General features: G+C 46.5%; 1 protein-coding gene across 5 annotated transcripts in view; it reads right to left on the bottom strand.

The window, feature by feature from the left end:
• The window catches only part of fbrsl1 (fibrosin-like 1), a 310,850-nt gene that overhangs the window by 155,536 nt on the left and 136,807 nt on the right, over positions 1-18,507 (bottom strand). For 4 of the 5 annotated variants that reach the window (XM_069682291.1, XM_069682292.1, XM_069682293.1 and 1 more), the window contains exons 3-4: positions 11,390-11,491; positions 6,560-6,595 (exon numbers count right to left, since the gene is read on the bottom strand). In XM_069682291.1, the coding sequence (XP_069538392.1) occupies positions 6,560-6,595; positions 11,390-11,491 (138 nt within the window). The remainder of the gene's footprint in view (positions 1-6,559; positions 6,596-11,389; positions 11,492-18,507) is intronic. The other variant, XM_069682294.1, reaches the window with a different exon arrangement.

The raw sequence follows: 18,507 nt of genomic DNA, 5'->3' as shown, positions 1-18,507 counted from the left end.
TTTGCTGTAGAAATGGGCCTGCCTCTGGCTCCTCTTAATTTCAGGCTTTGTTTGTGCAGCGACGGGGAGCTCTTGTGGGTTTGCAGGAGACCCGCAGGCCTTTTGTCTCATCAGTGGAGGTGGTTTCTGCTCGGTGCCTGAAGCGATCTGTTGGCATGCGCCTTTTGTTCTACCTCTCCATGCAAGATTTGGTCACAGGTCGCAGATTACAGGCAACACAGCCATCACGGGTACACTGCTGTTTGTTTCCCCTGTAACAACTGTTAGTCCTCGGGAGAGAGGCCGTCACTGGATCTCCATATCAGCCAGAGAAAGTAGGGTGAGTTAGGAGCTCTTCTTTCCATTAGATTCTGCCAAAGCCAAAATGGCTTCCTCTGAATTCCTTCGGGGACATTGGCAATGCTGCAATGCCTGATTTTTTAAATGACACAGACTAATATTACACTTGTGGCGCTGAATTAATAAGCAGCAGCATGATAAATCTCTATGATTTATTATGTCCCTCCAGTGTATAATCAAGCTGAATGAGAGAGGGGTGGGGGGAGAGTCAGAAGGAGGGAGATTGGAAGAGACAGAGACATGGCCGGGTCTGAATTGAGACACAATAGACCCTTCCTCTGCACAGCTGAGCGGTCAGGCTTACATAGCTTTGAATGAGAAGTGTGAAACAGTCAGCCGCTGAAATCAGTGGGTGTTGTGTTCAGCAGAAGGAAAGCGATTAAAAAACCAAAAAGTTCAACGTGCAGCGTGCCGTGAAATATGACATATGGAAGTGCCAAAACAGAACAAGCAGACGTTCTTTCCCCCCTTAAAACGCTCTATTTCTTTTGGAAGCACGAATCCCCCATAAGGACGCTTTATGAGAACATCACACCTCTATGGAAGTCTCATCCCACAATCCACAGGAGGCTCTCTCTCCCTCCTGCCTGCTTCTGGTGGGCTGCCATCATTTTCATTCCCTGCTCCCAGATAGATGTTTGTAATTGGAGCTCTAATTTATGATCGGGCCTTGGTGCGGGATAATGATATGGAGCATTGTAATTTGCTGATGCAAATTGTACGTTATAATGGGGAGCCATAAAAGCCCCGGCAACATCTCGGAGACTTGCCAAACACCCTGAGCGTTCATTACAGCCCTCATTAAAACATCCACGTCGGCATTGGGAGCTCTTACAAATGGAAGGAGCATGTAATTGCCGCTTGATTGTGGTATATGTAACATATGATAAAGTGGAATTACCACTTTATTTGTCTACAGTGTCCGTGAAACTTAATGGGGAGAAAGCCTGCGGTAAACAAATCCTCAGAGCATTATTTGATTGTTACATTATAGAGCTATTTGTTTAAAGTGGGGCAAATGTGAGTTAGGGGACAGTGCATCCAGGACAAACTAAGAGTGATGATTATCAAGGCTGAGCTGAGGGGGATAAAACTAATGCTTTTACCCATGAGAGCCTGTGTTTCATTTGGACTAACTCCAACATGGGTGATAGCACAGCGCTTCGTCTGGGAATACATTAAGTGGATTTAATATAAGAAAAGATCAGCATTGTTCTTTTTCATTACCAGGCGTAAAAGTCATCACCATACATTTGCTGTAACGCTGGTGAAACTCGATTAAAAACAGGTTAGAATGGATCATTGAAGTCACCTCTGTTAAAAGATTTTTTTGCTCTGATGCCAATTTGGGCCTTTGGAGTACAGCTTCTGGCCATTTCCAATCGTTGATCTCAATTCAGTCCTAACGAGGGGGCTACGTGGGGCGAGTGAAGCCGAGCGCCGCAGCTTTTAAGCAGCCTTAAGAGCAAAGCCAAGTGGCAAAAGCAATTAGGAGTTCATTTAGAACAACTGAACTATGCTAGGGCTGGTTTTTCTGAGGCCCGGTCAACACTAATTCACAGTGTCGCCTTTTTATTCAAATGACCTCTCCCAGAGTCCCCTTTGTGTTGCTGCTGTTCTAAGGCATCTCCATTAGAACAAAACCTGAGCTGCGTCGGTGAAAATGAAGTTCCCCTCCTCGGCTCTGAATGATAGCAGGCCTCGACCGCCAGAGCTGTGTGTGCTCAGCCACTGGAAAAGGATTTTCAACCGTGCCATTCAGCCGGGGCCCCAGAAGCCTACAGCCTTTATCTGCAGACCCGTTGATTGATGTGTTGTGGGCCCTGCTGTGGTTAACAGCAATTTTTATCTGTTGCTAGCGGCAACAGCCCTGGTCCCTGGTGCACAGAGAGCAGCAGGGCCCGGGATCTGAAGCAGGACCGCACACGGGGATAAACAAATAGGTTTTTCAAGGCGGACAGCCCTCATAGAGAGGCCCCTGACAGGCAGCTCCCCACCCTGAGGCCAGGACAATGTCAGGGCCCCAGCCCACTCCTGCTGGGCGCTGGGTTTCCTTCACTAATTTTCACCATGTGCAGAGCCGGTGGTGTGGAGACACCTGCACACCCCGCTGAAAAGTAAGCAGAGCACAAGACACAGAGAGAGGCAGACAGAGAGAGAGTCACAGACACTCACAAAGGTGGAGATTTCATACATAGGAAATCTAAAGAGGAGGAGGCCGTGACTTTCTGTTTAAACTCAAAAATCCATATGCAAAATTACTGTAAGATATAATTTACAGCCAATTTCCTTTCAATCGCTGTGTTTAGCTTTTAATCCAGTGAATCTGTGTCGTTCTGTTAAATAAAGCGTGAAGCTTTTAATGGCTTCCATTATAATTAAGTGACATAATCCTTGTATTCGATAAAGATCTTGTAAAAAGCCTTGTCACTCCAACAGGGAAGAGTATTTGCCACAAAGTGGAGGTCGTGAATGCCAAATCAATTAAAACAAGGCTGTTTAAGAATGCACAAATGACTCTGAGATGCTCTGTTCGGAGCGTAGACTCATTTAGCGTTAAATATGATTATGACAACCCGAGCGGGGAAGAAAGAACGGGTGTGTCTGAGAGCTCCGAGCACTCTCGCTCAACCCAAACAGTGCGGCTAAGGTTTTACTCCCTGACATGGCAGAGATAAACCCTCCCAAAACAGACTAGTCAGATTATACTGTCACAGACAAAGCTCTGTGCTTTTATCGTGTGTGAAAACACGAGCTGTAGCTTGGCCTTGGGGTGGTTTTAAGAGACGGGGGGTGGGACACTGAAGCTCAATCACCTCATCTGAAAGGAAAGGGAGGTGTGTTGTCTTTTGCGCTTAGCTAAAACGTCTCCTCCTCTATACAGTGAATCCAGCCCAGGGGTAGTGACAGGATGGGCAGATAGTTGCAGTAAGATTCTTTGACATTTTCCGCGTCTCTTGCAGCCCGTATCTCTCAGGCGCAGAGGGGGACGTTGGGTTCTTTATCAAGGAGCCCCTCAGAGAGGATGATAAATCGCCAGAGCCCAGGCCCATCTCCAGTGGAACAACAAGCAGGTAGCAGCGCAGGAAACAAGGCACAGATATTGTCTCCCAAACATAGCCGAGGCTATAATGAAGCCTGCACAAAGCGAACAGGAGAGAGTCGGCCTGATAAACAATTCCATTTCCAGTCTTCCACAGAGAGCGAGATAGCGAGTCTCAGTCCTGCTGCTACATATCGCTGCTGGACTCAACGGTCTGCAGATTAGCCCTCAGCCCTGACAGGGGGATAGAGGAGGGTGGGGGAGCGATTTCATGTCTAGCGATGTCATCACCTGGATAAACACATCATGTTTAGATGAATAAGTAACTTGAAGGAGTTTGTCGATAGACTTCCAAGTAGAATCTGTTTTTTTAAGCCAGAGGATGGTTACTGCCACGGACTACAACATGTCAAACTAGAAGGTTTATTTGGTTTTGTAACCAACTTTAATATCTGTATTGTTGTAAATATAATGGTTATACGTATAATGAACAGCTTTAAGTCAAATTGTTCTGGTATAAAAAATATGTATATATAAGCTCAATTATGTTTTTTTCCTTGTAGACATTTTGCCTTAATTTGACAGCCAGTAGAGAGAGAGAGATGAGTGACACATGGAAATCCCCTTGCATTACATTGCAGCTATGTAGTTTGTACCTTAACCACGGTACCCAATTAACTATTTTTAAACACTTTCACTAGTTCGCTTTAAAGTGATAATCTCAAAGATCTCAGTTTCGTTCTCTTTGGCGGCACCTATGGCGATAAACGGTAATTGCGGGAGCACACTTCCCAGATATTACCTCATTCAGCGATAGAGATTTAACAGACATTTATTTAAATGGAAATCTTGGAGATTATCACTTTAAGGTGTCCATTATGTAACTTGTTCATGTGTGCAAGAATAAAAGAAAAGCGCTTTTAAAAATTCCTGTCAGCCATATTGGATTAAATAAGCATTCATTTAGCAGCTTTGTCACTTTAAACGAAGAATGAGATTAAGAAATGAGAAGGGGATTAAAAACACTAGATTGTCCAGGAGATGCCTCGTGTGTAGCTGTTGTTCTGTATTTGCAGCATCTTAATGTATGTTCAAACACATACAGAATGCTCTGTCTCCTGGTTTAATTCATCTTAGTGCATCAGCCAAATCATTTAAACACAGTGTAATGATATCTGCTTTTTCACAACACTCCAGTTTCTGAGTGTTATGGGCCCGGCACTACAGAGCACAAACTTCTTTTATATTCTTGTTTAAGCCACTCAGAAGAGGCCGTTCGAGCCTGGCAGGCAACATAAGAAGGGAGACATATGGAAGCATAAACACGAAGAGGCGTTATCTCCCGTACAAGTAGAAAACAAACTGTCGGGAGAGATTGCCTTTTTTACCTCTTAGTGCCTTGTGACAGATAACCAGCCCCCTACCACCAGCCTGATTCTGGAGTGTGTGTGGAGAGCAGAAGATGGTGATCAGTGCCAGTGGCCAACTAGCAGATAGCCCTGTCCGTGCTATTGGTGGCTGGTGGCGCTTCCTACGCCTGTGTGCCTGCCTTTTTGACCCCCAAACACCCCCTCCCCACCTCAGAAACAGCCCTCCACCCACATACATAGCCTCTCTCTTCCTCCAGCCATAGCGCTCTATCTCGCCCCTGGCCTTCTCCTCGCCCCGCTCCTCCTCCCATACCCATTCAGCCTCTGCCTGGCAGATCCCTGGAGCCCCCCGACCCCACACCCCATGCCCTCCCCCCCCCACACCTTTAAAACCATCATACTGTAAAGCCTGAAGCACTTACAGATAAGGAGACCCCAGAAATCAAGCGGGCCCTGCAGCGGAGCAGATTGAGAGTCAGAGCTCAGCACCCAGGAGGTGCCTAGAGGCTACACACGCTGCAGATAGCACCACCGGATAGCCAGAAAGAGGAGCCAGACAACGCAAAACTTCCTGCCCTCGTTACTGGACTTTCCTGTGCTTGAACAACACCCCCGCCCCCACACTACCGAGCCCCCTCCACCTCCAACTCTGCCCTCTCTCTCGCTCTCTCTCTGAATCCTCCGCCTTTCAGATAAAGAGAAGGCCTTGTTCCCTGCCGACTCAAACTGACAGCTCGAGCCAAAGGGCTCCACAAGCTTTTTTGGAAGGTCTTGTTTGTTTTCATCCATCTGTGAGTTTGCGGCCGCTGGGGAATAGGAATGTGACATGTTCTATTAAAACAAAATCAAAAAAAAAGAGAAAAAATCTCACACAGATCAAGGTCTTTTGAAACTAAGCTTTGTTCGGCGCTTTAACTGCAGTCCTTTGAGGCAGATTAACGATGACAAACCATTTATAGTTGTTTTGTTTGTCGGGATGATTGCTTCCAAGCTGCAATAAGAACTGCCATATGCCACTCATCAGCTAAAAGTAGCACACTTTAAAGAATGTTCCTCTTATGAGTTCCCCTTTAAGCAAAGGACATAAAGGACGACCGCTGTCTCTATTACCCAGAGACGAGACTCATCATTGAAACAATGGGAGGGGAAGAGCACACATTTACGGTTTGAGAACGCGCTGGGGCAAGGCAACAGATGCTTTCAAGGGATAAAAATAGTCCGGCTCTGACAATTTGAGAGTCATTGTATGTTTGAAAGGATTGTGCTGACATTTTCTAAGGCATCACTAAATACTCCTCTCGGGCACATTTACCTTGAACAATACATGTTCTATGACAAAAACAATTTTCTCTTAATGTGCAGTCAGTTGCTTCCAACAAATCATCTTTAATAGCGTTCGGTCCTCCTGAAGCTGTAAATGGACATACATTTCTGTAGTGGTAAGGAATTGCATTTATTGCATAGAGACGGGGCCTTTAAAAAGCTTTTAGGCATATTATCATATGTGAGCAGAGGGATTCTCCACTGACAGTCACTGGAGGAAGACATAAAAGTCTGACAGCAAAATTGCAGCAGGAGCAACCGGCGCTGATCGATGCCAATAAAACAAGGCTCTTTTCGCCAAGGTAGCGCAGGACACCTTCCTGCAATTTAATCAGTCAGTCAGCCAGAATTAATGTTCCTAATATCATGATTTCTCCATTACTCTATTTAACATAATTAAAATGTCGAGCGCCGGGGCCATAAAGCGGGTCGTTGGAGATTGTAATTCTGCCGTAAAGCTATGAAGCATGAAAATGCCACTTACCGAGTAGCCGCGGCCTGACAGCGAGTGAGTGGAACTCTGTAGGGAGAAAGAGGAGAACAGGGATGACCTTTAAGGAGCGTTTCACTCGCTGACACAGACATGATGAAGCAGCGCCGCTTTAATATCAATATTCACGTTAACCTTTTACCCGCCCCGCCATGTAACCCACGCCTGCACACATCACTCCCAGACATCCCGGACTCCACCATGGGGGAGTCCATAGTGGAAATACTAATTCAATTGGTGCATTATTCTATGGATGTGTATATACGTTTAAAGCACACTGTGATCTGTACGTGCATTACTTAAAGACTTCTAGGATACCTGATAGATGTGTAATGTTTGCCTGCTGACTTCTAATGAAAGCATTATTTATGCTTCTGATGGATTCATACTACAAGTGATGCCTTTCAGTGCAGATCGATATAAAACGTCATATAAAACGTTGCTTAAACTATGCACTTAAAACACACAGTGCTTAATGATACTAGCACCAAAAGGCATTTTTGTACACCAGGGCAGACATTTAAAGTAGGGATGCACGGTATTATCGGCACGTTATCGGCATCGGCAGATTATGGCTTGAAAATGAAATATCGGCATCAGCAGATATGTCATTTTTCCTGGCGATATTTTCCGCCGATAAAACAATGCTTCAATAATGCCTAAATGCTCGATGATTCCCTAAAAAGCTTGACATAATCCTACGACATTAACTCGGCGCGAGTGTGCGTGTGCACTGCCTGCACAACGCCTCTTCCATCAAGCGTGAAGAAGGGTGCAAGATTTAATGTATTTGTTCTGTGCAAGAGGTGAACTTTGTCAGGATTGTCTCAGGAAGAGCATCATCCAAGCCTAAGTTGTTTGAATATTACAGTTTTATTTGAAAGAAAATGTTACAAATAAATATGTCATTTTGTACACAACCTACGTTTAAGTACTTTTCTTATATTGCCCTGTGAATGTGTCCATTTTAAAAAGCACTGCATCTTTCTGCATCTGCCAGTGGGCCACTACAATAAGAGTAGGCATGATATCAATTCCACTACAGGGGAGACTTGATGTTCTCTGCAATTAGGTGGGAAAAAAAATGTGCCTAATATATTGGTATTGAAATCGGCAAAAAGGTTGGGAAATATCGGCATATCGGATATCGGCAAAAAATCCAATATCGTGCATCCCTACTTTAAAGGTATATAATCTGCAAATATTGTGCATTTAAAAATAAGAGCTGATTTCCCAACATGTAACTTTGTCAGTAAACATTTTAACAACATGGTCTGTTAGATGCTGCGATTTGATTTGTCGTTGTTTTGTTGGAGCTCTTTTTAAATGTTGCCTGGCACATTTAGGAAGCAAACAAAACGCTCTTTGTTATGTTACATCAGCCTCTTTTGTACTCAGGATAAATATCTTTTCATGCATTTAGGGAGATGTTTTGGCCGATCAAACACCTCCCGTGTTTTCTAATGCAGTCCTCTAAATGCTGAACAAGAGCAGGATGGAGACAGAAAACGTTGGGTTTTGTTCTGTTCTCTGGCTCTGTCTGTCAGCGCCCAGCACGAATACCAATCTCAAAATCCCTCCCTCCACTTCCACTTTTCACTTCTTTTATTCCTCTGTCTAGATTGGCAATTTCTCCCCCCCTGGTCTCTGGAGGGGACTTTTCTGCTAGACCAATTTCATCCATAGGTCCACCTTCAATCCAAACGACCTCCCCCACACCTTCACCGCCGCTGCCTCCCTTGTTTTGCACCCTCCCAAAACCCCTCATCCATTCTCCCACACCTGCTCTAGGCCTCAGCCCTCATCAACGTCTGTGTGCCCCTCTGATTCGCAGGACGGCTCCCGTGGTGACGATTAGGGAGGAGTCCCGCCGCGAACCGGAAAGCAGGCTCTGCGGGAATCAAAAGGCTATTCCCGCTCTGCTCAACCTCTCTGCTCCATCGCTACAGCGACCAGAGAGGAGGCCAGAGGAGAGGGGAGAAGCGGCTGCACAGAAGGCAAAAGCTGTGGACACAAAAGGGCCAAAAGTGTGTTCCAGTGAGAATGCGGCCTCTTGTCCTCGTGTGTGCATGTTCTGAGTGCATTTGTGTATATGCATGTGTTTGTGTGTGTGGGTGCATATGTGCATAGGTGGTGGGAGGCCAAGGCCATTTAGAATTAGCCTTACTATGTAGAGTTCATTCAACTTGGAGCATTCTGAGTAGAAAGAGAGGCTTATTTAAATGATAATGAGGGACAATCCATTGGATTTAGTGCCGGTGAGGGGAGGAAAAGAGGGGAGGGAAAGGGGGGATCCATTAAAACGCCAGCGGTTCATAAGCCATAGGGTCGGCATCCAGCTAAACACTCTCTCTTAAAAGCCATTATACATGGCTCTCAATGGATTTCTGCAGCGCTTAGGACTTCAAAAGGATTTAAGAACCCGCCCCAGAGAGTGAGTGTGGGGGAGGGAGGAGGATGAGTGTGTGTGTGTGTGTGTGTGTGTGTGTGTGTGTGTGTGTGTGTGTGTGTGTGTGTGTGTGTGTGTGTGTGTGTGTGTGTGTGTGTGTGTGTGTGTGGTTATGGTGGTTGGCGGTGAGAGGGATGGGGCGGATGCTGGCGGCATTTAAGGGTTAACTAAACAGCCCCGGAGAAGAGAAATGTTGCTAAATCCGCCCCCTAATCCTCTCCCCATTTCCATGCCCCCTCCTCCACTCTCCTTACGGGAAAAAAAAAAAAAGAGAAAAAAGAAAAACATGGCGACAAGAGGGGAGGGGAGGGTCCGGTCTATCTCCCACCAACCCAGACTATTGGTTTTTGTCGTCACAGGAAGGCCAATGGGTGGGCCAATCGCAGCTCGTTGGAGCATGATGAGGAAAGGGATGCAAACATGGACGGCCTCTGTGGCAGGAAGATCATGTAGCTGCGTGGGTTTGGCTCCATTTGGGCGGGTGTGGGTGGGTACAAGAGGGTGTTAGAGACCCTGAAAGCAGCACAACTGCCACCCTATGCTCTGCAGGACACAGATGCAGCGGATCCCACCCCCTCCACCACCTCACATTTCCCTAATCCCTGTGTGGCTTAGTGCCGGGGCCCTGCTGCACCGCAGGCACAATTACCTAGTCAAAATAAACAGATAAAGACCCAACCATGGCAATGAACAAACAGCATCCCCCTGCAATTTTTTTTTACCCCCTGCTCCCAAATTGATGCATGACTGTTTTTACAGGCGGGCAGGCGGGCAGGCGGGCGCGTCCACATGTCGCATTTGTCTCTATTTCCTTTGGCGGTAAGACAAGAGAAATCCATTTTACTCGTTGCAGACGCGGCATCATTAGTTAAGAGCTCTTAAAGCTGGGGAGCCACTTTGATGTGGTAGAGCGTGTTTTACGAAAATTAGCAGTGCTCTCAGTGCGGTGGCGGAGATTACATGGGGCTGAATAAATAAGAAAATTTAGGGGAGACTGTGACATGTGATGAGGAGGAATCTGTGTGTGTCATGTCCAGGCCTTTACGGAGTGGGATGCAACAGCCAGCAGAGAGGACGTACATAAACACGCAGACAGACAGACAGAAAAAAGTATAGACAGGCAGAGGGAGAGAGATGGGGAGATATGGATGCTGTGGCTACAACGATCAGCGTCTGTGCACCATTTATTTGGCAGCAGATTAGAGAGACATGCCACATCTTACACCGTCGGCGATTACAGCGTGCAATTTTCAACAGTGCACCCCCACCCCCATCACCGCAACCACCACTTCCACCCTCACTCTACCAACCCCCTCCCCCTCCTTCTCCGTGCTTGTCGTATATCCCTGTCAGAACTGTCAACCGTCTTCGGTCTTTTATCTGACAAGCCCGCCTCTTCCTCCTGACTTTTTCATTAAAAGACAGCCTTTTACACAAATTCAAGAGAAATAGTACGAGGGGAAGAGGGGGGACAGTGCACGAGAGACACGGAGCAGAAAGGCTTAAAGAGAAAAGAGGATGAAGATGGGAAAAATTAGGCTGGGTGATTTTTTTTTCCCTCCATCAGCCTGGATTTTCAATTGGAATGCTGAATAGCTTAAAACAATGTGTTTAATAAGTTCATTAAAATCTTTTTCGTTCCATCATTTTACCCCTGCTGGAAAAGGAAGCTTCATATTTCCCTTCCTCTTCTTTCTCTCTCTCGCTCGGCTCCTGCTTTCGTCAGCTAAATGAGCAGTCTGATTGAATTTAGTTTAGTTTAGGAGGCCTGCTTGACAGGCATTAGTTAGGAAGCATATTTCTACATTCATTTAAAATGAGCCGCTTGGGATTTTGCATAAATTCTCATTACTTCCCCAGTATCTAAATTGCATTATTTCATCCCTTATGCTGAACCAATGTCTGGCCTCCATTTGCCTTTGCCACCTACTCATCCTCTAAATGAGCTGGCATATGGACGCCGGCGCGGAGATAATAGGAACAGCTTCTTTAACTCATTCCACTCTGGGGTCGGCGAGGTCAGCCCACACCTGGCTGCGCTGCGTTAGGTCATGTCTACATTTAACCGTGCCACGCTTTTAAATAATGCCAGGCCGACTAGGTGATGCTGTGTGACCGGCTTAATCATTTCCTGTCTCTGTGCTGCCAGCCAACCAGCGTTTTTCCCAACGCATGGGGGATTTATGAGGTGATAGCTGGAAACAGCAGGAGCTACTGAACCAGCTGCCCTCTGATCTCGGCCTCGATGCTGCCGTCGTCCGCCCGCTCTCTTTATCCTACCTCAGGGGTCCCCCCTCTTTTGCACTGTGAAAGTGGATAGCCTGGCTCTCTGTAGGAGGTCTTTAAAAGGGGAAAGGTCTCGTCCAAGAACTCACCTCGCTGAGCTGCTCCTTAGAATTGCTCCTGTGCGGTCGGCTGAGCTCCTGCACCGTCTCGTCCTCGCTGACTTTGACCGGACGTAGCGCCAAAGGTTTGATCTGCAGGCGACACAAGAAGAGAGAACATCTTCAAATCATGTACTTACCTAATGAACCAAGGCACTATGTTCACAAGGAAGTTCACCCTGAGAGGCAGTGATTTATAGTTACCTTATGGACATTAGAAAGGCATGAAATATAATTCTAAAAGCTGCTCTGTAACTGTAAATCACTGCAGTGTGCTTTATTACTTTAAGAGAATGGCAAGGACAAAGACTGGCATTGATAAAAGACCGTGCCAGCATCGATTTACCAGATACATAAACCTGACATGGAGTTTACATTTCAGATTTTTTAAATGCTTTCACTCTTGAGAACATCTTGCATAGAGCTTAATGTGTCCTCACAGCAGTGAATATGATGTTTACTCGAGTGTCAACGTTGCATTAACATTGATGGTGATGCTGAAAGAACGATTGAAAGAACTCTACCTGATGCATTCAGGTGCATCAGACAAAGGATTTTTTTTATTATTCACTCTAACAACATACAGTAAAGGGGTTTTTGAATGCTTTGCTGTTGCTGAGCTAGAGTTTCCCACCAGAGCATGAATGCACTTAATCAGCAGACCTAATAATATTATTCTTTTGGCATTTTGTCAGTGCAGAGAGCTACGATAAAACCTTGGACATGCACATTTGGTATGCACCTTCAACATTAAATCAAATCAAATCAGGCTTTTCTAATTAAATGTCAACAAAATGTAACATTAAAGGGCAGCTCCAGTCATGTTTTAAGACATATAAAATGCTCTGCTTGAAATAATAAATTGTGTCTGATATGTTTTTTCTGCAAAGTATGTTTAATCCTCTGATGGCATCTCCTCCTTCTCCCTCAATAAAAATTCTCGAATCTGCAGAGTCCCCGCCCACTACGTGCTACGTTTTCCCTTTTGTAAAATTACGGCCGAAAACTAAACACGTCTCTGCCATCGCTTAGTGGCAACTTGTTGAAACTTAGCGAGCTCGAAATGTAGTCATTAGTAGTAGTAACATTAACGTTAGTAGTCAGTAGTGAGTTTGCAAAAATTCCGATGACGGTTACAGCTGGCTCGCGCATCGCAGAAGTGGTTGCCATCGGTTACACATAATGATCTGCATAGCGTCACACCGTCCATTAACGGGATTGGCTCCTTAGGTTTGTGACGTCTCAAACCTGCCAATCTGAAAACGTGTCGTTCAGCCTGTCCTTGGTACACTGCAGTTTAAAAGCAGACAGGACCAGCCATGGAGATGACTGCTCCCGTTGTCCCTGATATGTCTTGTAGCACACGAAGAACGCCGCATGGAGATGTTTACAAGGTTAAACGCTTTGATTTTCACTGGAGGGGGTCTTTAATAACCCTTTCACAAGCCTGAGAATAATGTCAAATGTGGTGCATTTCTCAGGTTGTTTCAATACAATATAAATAAAAACAGAAATCTGTGGCTGCAAAGGGTGGACCCCCGGATAGACCAGAGACAAACTCAATTCAATAAATCACATTGCAATACAATGGTAGGTCAACAAGGGGGCAAACATACATATCCTGATGCTATCATAGCTCCTGTTACAAAGGAACTATCTACAATCATAAGTTACTTGACTAATCATAGCAATAAAGCATAAATATAATCGCTTCAACTGACTTTCAATGGGCCATGGTTCCTATATTCGTGACCTGTCGGTCAAAGTTGGTGTGGTTTTCCACAGCTCAGTGTCAGTTTGTGCTTTGGCTAAATGCAAAACAGAGCTGGCTGTAGCAAAAACACCTGCTACCCCAAAACTCCACCTACTGTTACCAGTCAGCAGCAGGATCCCAGCAGCCACCATTCAGTAGACCCAAACGTGGCTGTGCACTGCAGTAGTCATGTGGACAGTTTGAAAGATTTAAAGGAAAGAGTTTCAGTTTTAATATTATACTTCATCTCCACCAATCATTAGTGACCGATTTCTACCATGACCATAACACAAACACATACTCAAGCATCAGGCAACGCTACATCATCAGTCATACAATCAATGACTGGTGCAGGATATCACATATCAGCAGCTTAAGTCTACAAAGGCTGTTTACCCTAACAAATCATGGTAACCCCACAGCAAACACGGATGGCTTGTTTTACTGCAGGCCATCAAGGCCCGCTGTTGGCACGCGCCCAAATTCCTGGCCAGATGGGAGGTTGGCGAGCTCAGCAAGGAAGACTCTGTGCTGGTGCAAAACCAGCCAATCACTGTGTCCCGTGCTGCTTCCCCACCTTGGAGTACAGTGGCGATGGCCGCGGGGTGTAATCCATTTGACTAGCAGTTTGTGTGTAGCAGCTCCCCCGGTGGCACGTGCGGTGGCTGGCCCCGTTCTCCTGATCTCCACTGTAATTTAAGCAGATCACTGCTACAATTAACCTTTCCCGGTAAATATCAATTATGGCCCCCGGCTGGGCTAGAATTAAAAGGGTCATCAGCTAATCTGACAGGTCCTGTACGCTGCCACCTGGCTGGGAGAGAGGGAGGGAGGCAAGCCGGCAGAGAGAGTGTTTGTCTACCCCGGTGCCCACCAGCTCACATGCCAAGTAGACACAATTCCCTTTTAATTACCCTGCTGCCGCCAGGGCAAGCATGCTGATTGGCCAAGGGGCATTAGCCGTGCGCTGAGGTCAACAGTGACAGGACGAGGGTGGGGTAGGGCGAGTTTGGCGGAGAAGAGGAGGGAGCTGTTGCCAAGTAATCAGGGTGCAGAGATGGAAGGAAGAGAAAGCTGCAGGTGGGCCTAATCAGGTTTGACTTCCACCTCTCCCCGCCTCTCTCGCTCTCCCTCGACTAGCTGTCAGCCTAATCACTCCTTGAATCTCAAAATAGACGGTGGCCTTTTTGATTTCCTTCTCTCAAGGAGAGCACGAAGAGAGCAATCCTCCTCGGCAGGCAGGCGAGCGTGGAGGCAGAAGCAGAGCGTCAGAGTACAGTCAGCGTCACATCGCCGTCAAGTGCAGCCGTTGATTACTTTGTTTACCCAGCATCAGTGTTGCTGACAAATTCCTGAAGGCGCCTAAAGTGTTTCCGTCTCCTCTGAGGCCTGCGGCTACATTAGCCAGTCAGCAATCAACTTGGCTATTGATCAGAGCGCAGCATCTAATTAGCCGCCTAGGTTAATGATGCAACGAGCAAAGACCCGTTCCCTGAGCCGCTGTTCGGCGGGACAGGAGAGCAATTGATCTAGGCAGGAATTCACCAACTCTGATAAAAGATTGGCAACCCCGACTGCCAGTGATTAAGGCTGGGACTAATTTCCTGTCTGGGGAGGTGTTTAATTGGCCCTAAGCTCCCAACTGTACAGCTCTCATGTGTTGTTTTTCTCTTTTTTGTGTACTCATTAATGTTAAAGGACAAGTTAGGAGGCTGGAGGGCGGAGCTAATGGTCTCTACTGAGATGTATTCAGTCACAAATGGTGACACAGTTCAAGGTCATGAGGCCTTTTCTGCTATGCTTGCCTTTGTGATGCATTCTGGGTAGCCTGGAGGGAGCAGTTCTCAGCCACCTGCCTGTTTTAAGGAGTTATTTTTTTTGGATTAAGTTTGTTTACATTAAAGGTTTGACCGATGCAGTATGCGGGCAAGGTTAATCAGGTTGACGCAGCTTGAGAGTGTGGTTAATCTGTGTGTGTGTTGGGGGGACGGCTTGACTTCAGAGGACAGACAGAAGAGACATAGAAAAAACATAGCTGAGTGGGGCCTGTGTTTTACATGAATAATGTACTGGAAATTAGCTCCATTAGTCTCGGTATTGAACATGTCTGCAGTCCCTCTCTGGAGGCTGCCGCTCTGTGCTCTTTAATTATCTTCAAAGGGCCCTCCAGCATCTTAATTTCCCCCCAAGTTGAGCAGGGCCGACTTGGGTCTGCTCATTTATACTCCTCTAACCCTGGGTGAAGTCACAAGCCCCCCTGCTTAGAAGGGGCTAGTCAAGGCGTCGATGGAGACGGTAGTGGTTCACATCAGTTCATGCTAGGCTTGGTTAACTTCCCCTTTACTTCCACTCTTCCTCACTCTCCATGCAGTGTCGATCAATCTGTAGCCTGTCAGCAGGGGGCTGGCTGGAGGCTTGCGGGTGATGCTTTGTTGTCCTGCTCCTTTGATCCTCCTTCCCTCACCTTGCAGGGGGTGTACGGGGGCATCGGATGGCTGCACAGTCTCCCACCTTTTTCCTCCTTGAATAAGAGAAGCTTTGAGTCCTGACCTCGCTTTTCCTCTCTCCTCTACTCTCCTCTCCCTAGCCTGCCGTCACCTGTCAACAGCGCTCAGGGAGGCTGTGCCTCAGCCTTGTCCCAGTGTCAATCCTTATTACCCTAGGATCTTGGACCTTGCCCCCCGCCCGCCCCTTTCTTTCTAGCTGCCCTGATGCTCTTCTGCTCCACACTACCAAGCTCAAATCTGTTCTCCGGGCCCCGTGAACAGGGCGGGGAGGAGACGAGGGGCAATACTGGAAAGGGAGGGCTGAAAAGGACGGATACAGATCCTTCCTCTAATTTGCTCTGAAAAGTGTCCTGCGCAAAGGACCCTCACCCCCATTAACCCAGCGACAGACTGCTACCGCTGCTAAGGGAGGCATCAGCAATGTGTGCATGCATGTGTGTGTATGTGTGGGGCCCGGTGGTGTGGCAGGCGGAGGCACCTCGGCGCTCAGTGCCGGGCTCCGGCACCGGCTCAATCTATCGGCTCATTATCCCCCCCGCCCAGGCTGGGGTGCAGACAAGTGCACTTTAGGGCCACAGGCCAAATTGATTCATCTGCCTTCATTTTCTTCAGGCTCAGAAGTGGCAGCTGCTCGGAGGCAGGGGGAAGGAGCTTTAAGATTGTGAGAGACTGAGACAGGAGAGAGTGAAGGAGAGGAAGAGAGGGTCTGGGATGGAGTGAGATGAAGGAAAGAGGCATCAAGAGAAGGAGGTGTTCCTGGCTTTGTTCCTCATCCATGTCTCATTTCACTTTCCCTCCGCCTCCCTCCTCCCTCCTCTCTCTCACTTTACAACACAACCAACACCTCCCTCCCGTGGAATTGCTATCAAGACATGCACTCACTCCCCCACCAAGTCCCAAGTTGGAAATTAGCCCAAGGACAAGCTAGTGGATTTACTACAGGGAGAGCAAATGGATTTTTGCTTTTATTTTGACGAGTCCCAGTGTATCCATTACGCCTTTTAATCATACATTATTCATAGAGCTCGCCTTATAATAAATGACCACATAAAAGAGGTACACATATTATACAAGGCCTAAAATGCCCCCATAACTCTCTCTCTCCTAGTGCACTCAGAACTGCATCACATTTGTAAGCTGGTTCACAAATAAGAGCCGGTGAATCGCAGCAAGATGGCGTTTCTCTTCCACGAGCGGGAGGTTAAAAGCAACACTCGCGTACAAATGAGCTAGTGAGCAAACAAATTAGAGGGCGTGACCTATTAGCCGTCCAGCATGTGTCCTGCGTACAAAACTGCAGTTTATAATTTTCCACAGTGTAACGCTAACTGGGGTGGCCACCGCGCCCGCCCAACACTGTAACAAAGCAGTCAACCTTAAAGCGAAGCCGCTTACTCGACCTGATTCCCAGCCAACAGGGACCTCAGGAGAGCCTGAGTGTCCCGCAGGGCCCCGTCTGGAACAGATGAACTGGGGAGAGGAGCACTCCCTACGGGCCCCAGGTCTCTCCAATCACTCTCACCATATGCCTCCTGGGGGAGTGAGGGAACAAGGCAAGAGAGGAGGAGGGAGGGAGGGGAAGGGGGGTGCACCTGCTCCTAAATTCGAACCTATCCCTCAGCACCTGTCCCGGGGGTTCACTGACAACCGCAACCAACAGACACACACACCTCACCTGTCAGCCAGGACCATAGGAAACAGTATCTGCCCTGCACTGATAAGCACAAGGCCTTACAGCAGAAGCACCCCAGCCCCCTCCTCTTCCTCCCGACTCCCACTCCAAGGAAAGCATTTCTCAGAGCAACCAACAACAATTAGGACGATGATGTCAAAATGCTAATGATGTTATTGGAAGGAGAGCAGAGCGAAGAGGGAGCGACGCTGTGGATCTGCGTTTTGCTCTTCATTGCTGGAGCCAACATTATGCAGATCTCTCTCCTCGCTTGTTGCTTTGCACGAATCGCACAGCTTTGATTTCTGTGAACACTATTAGCATTGAAAGCAGTGAGTGCATTTTGCAAAAGATTTATGCATGCTAACAAGAAAAATTCAAATGGTGTTCACTTTGGAGGTTGTACTCTAATTTTTTCTATCTCGACATGATTATTTGCAAGTCAAAGTTCGCTTTGGCTTTCAAAAAAGAGGGCGCATTCAAAGTAGCAGTAAAACAACTCCAGGTTGTGGTACATGCCACTGAACAGGCCACATTTGCACTTGATGGTCAGCAAAACCTTTTGGAGAGTGCGAGAGAGATTTATTTATGCATTCATTTCAAGAGTGTGCTGCTGTGCCTCCCAATGCTGCAATTATCTCAGCAGACTTTCCAATCACCAGAAGTATTGTCAACGTAATAGCCAGGCATGAAAGCAACGTCATAATATATATACTGTGTGTATATTATTAACCTATTAAGAGCTAATACGGGAAATACAATTAAAGACAAATTAAAAAACAAACAAAAATGCAAAAATACAATTGAATAATTTGAATACACACAAATGTTAATTTCAGTTCAGGGGATTATGCATGACATATTTTTTTGCATATGAAAAAAAAAACACATTCTTTCATTATTAATGTTGTTTACACACAAAATCATGACCTCATTGCTATTCCATAACCCCCCCTTACGAACCCAGAAGTGCCACAAATAGCCCATAGACTATAAAGCTGTGTTGCAGAATTAAAAAAAATAATAAATCGAACAGTTTTATAACTCTAATCAAGTGAATGTAGTGCTCCCATTCGAATCGAATGGTAGTAATGTTCCCTTATATCTCATCAGGCTTTAAGGAGCAGTTCCAGTCATGTTGCAAAACATATAAAATGCTCTGATTGAAATAATAAAT

The sequence above is a fragment of the Semicossyphus pulcher genome, unplaced genomic scaffold, assembly GCF_022749685.1.
Source record: "Semicossyphus pulcher isolate SPU_LCO1_2020_fin unplaced genomic scaffold, fSemPul1.0.p SCAF_6, whole genome shotgun sequence".
In the NCBI taxonomy this organism is placed as follows: Eukaryota; Metazoa; Chordata; class Actinopteri; order Labriformes; family Labridae; genus Semicossyphus; species Semicossyphus pulcher.
This window is presented reverse-complemented; position numbering and strand designations above follow the sequence as displayed.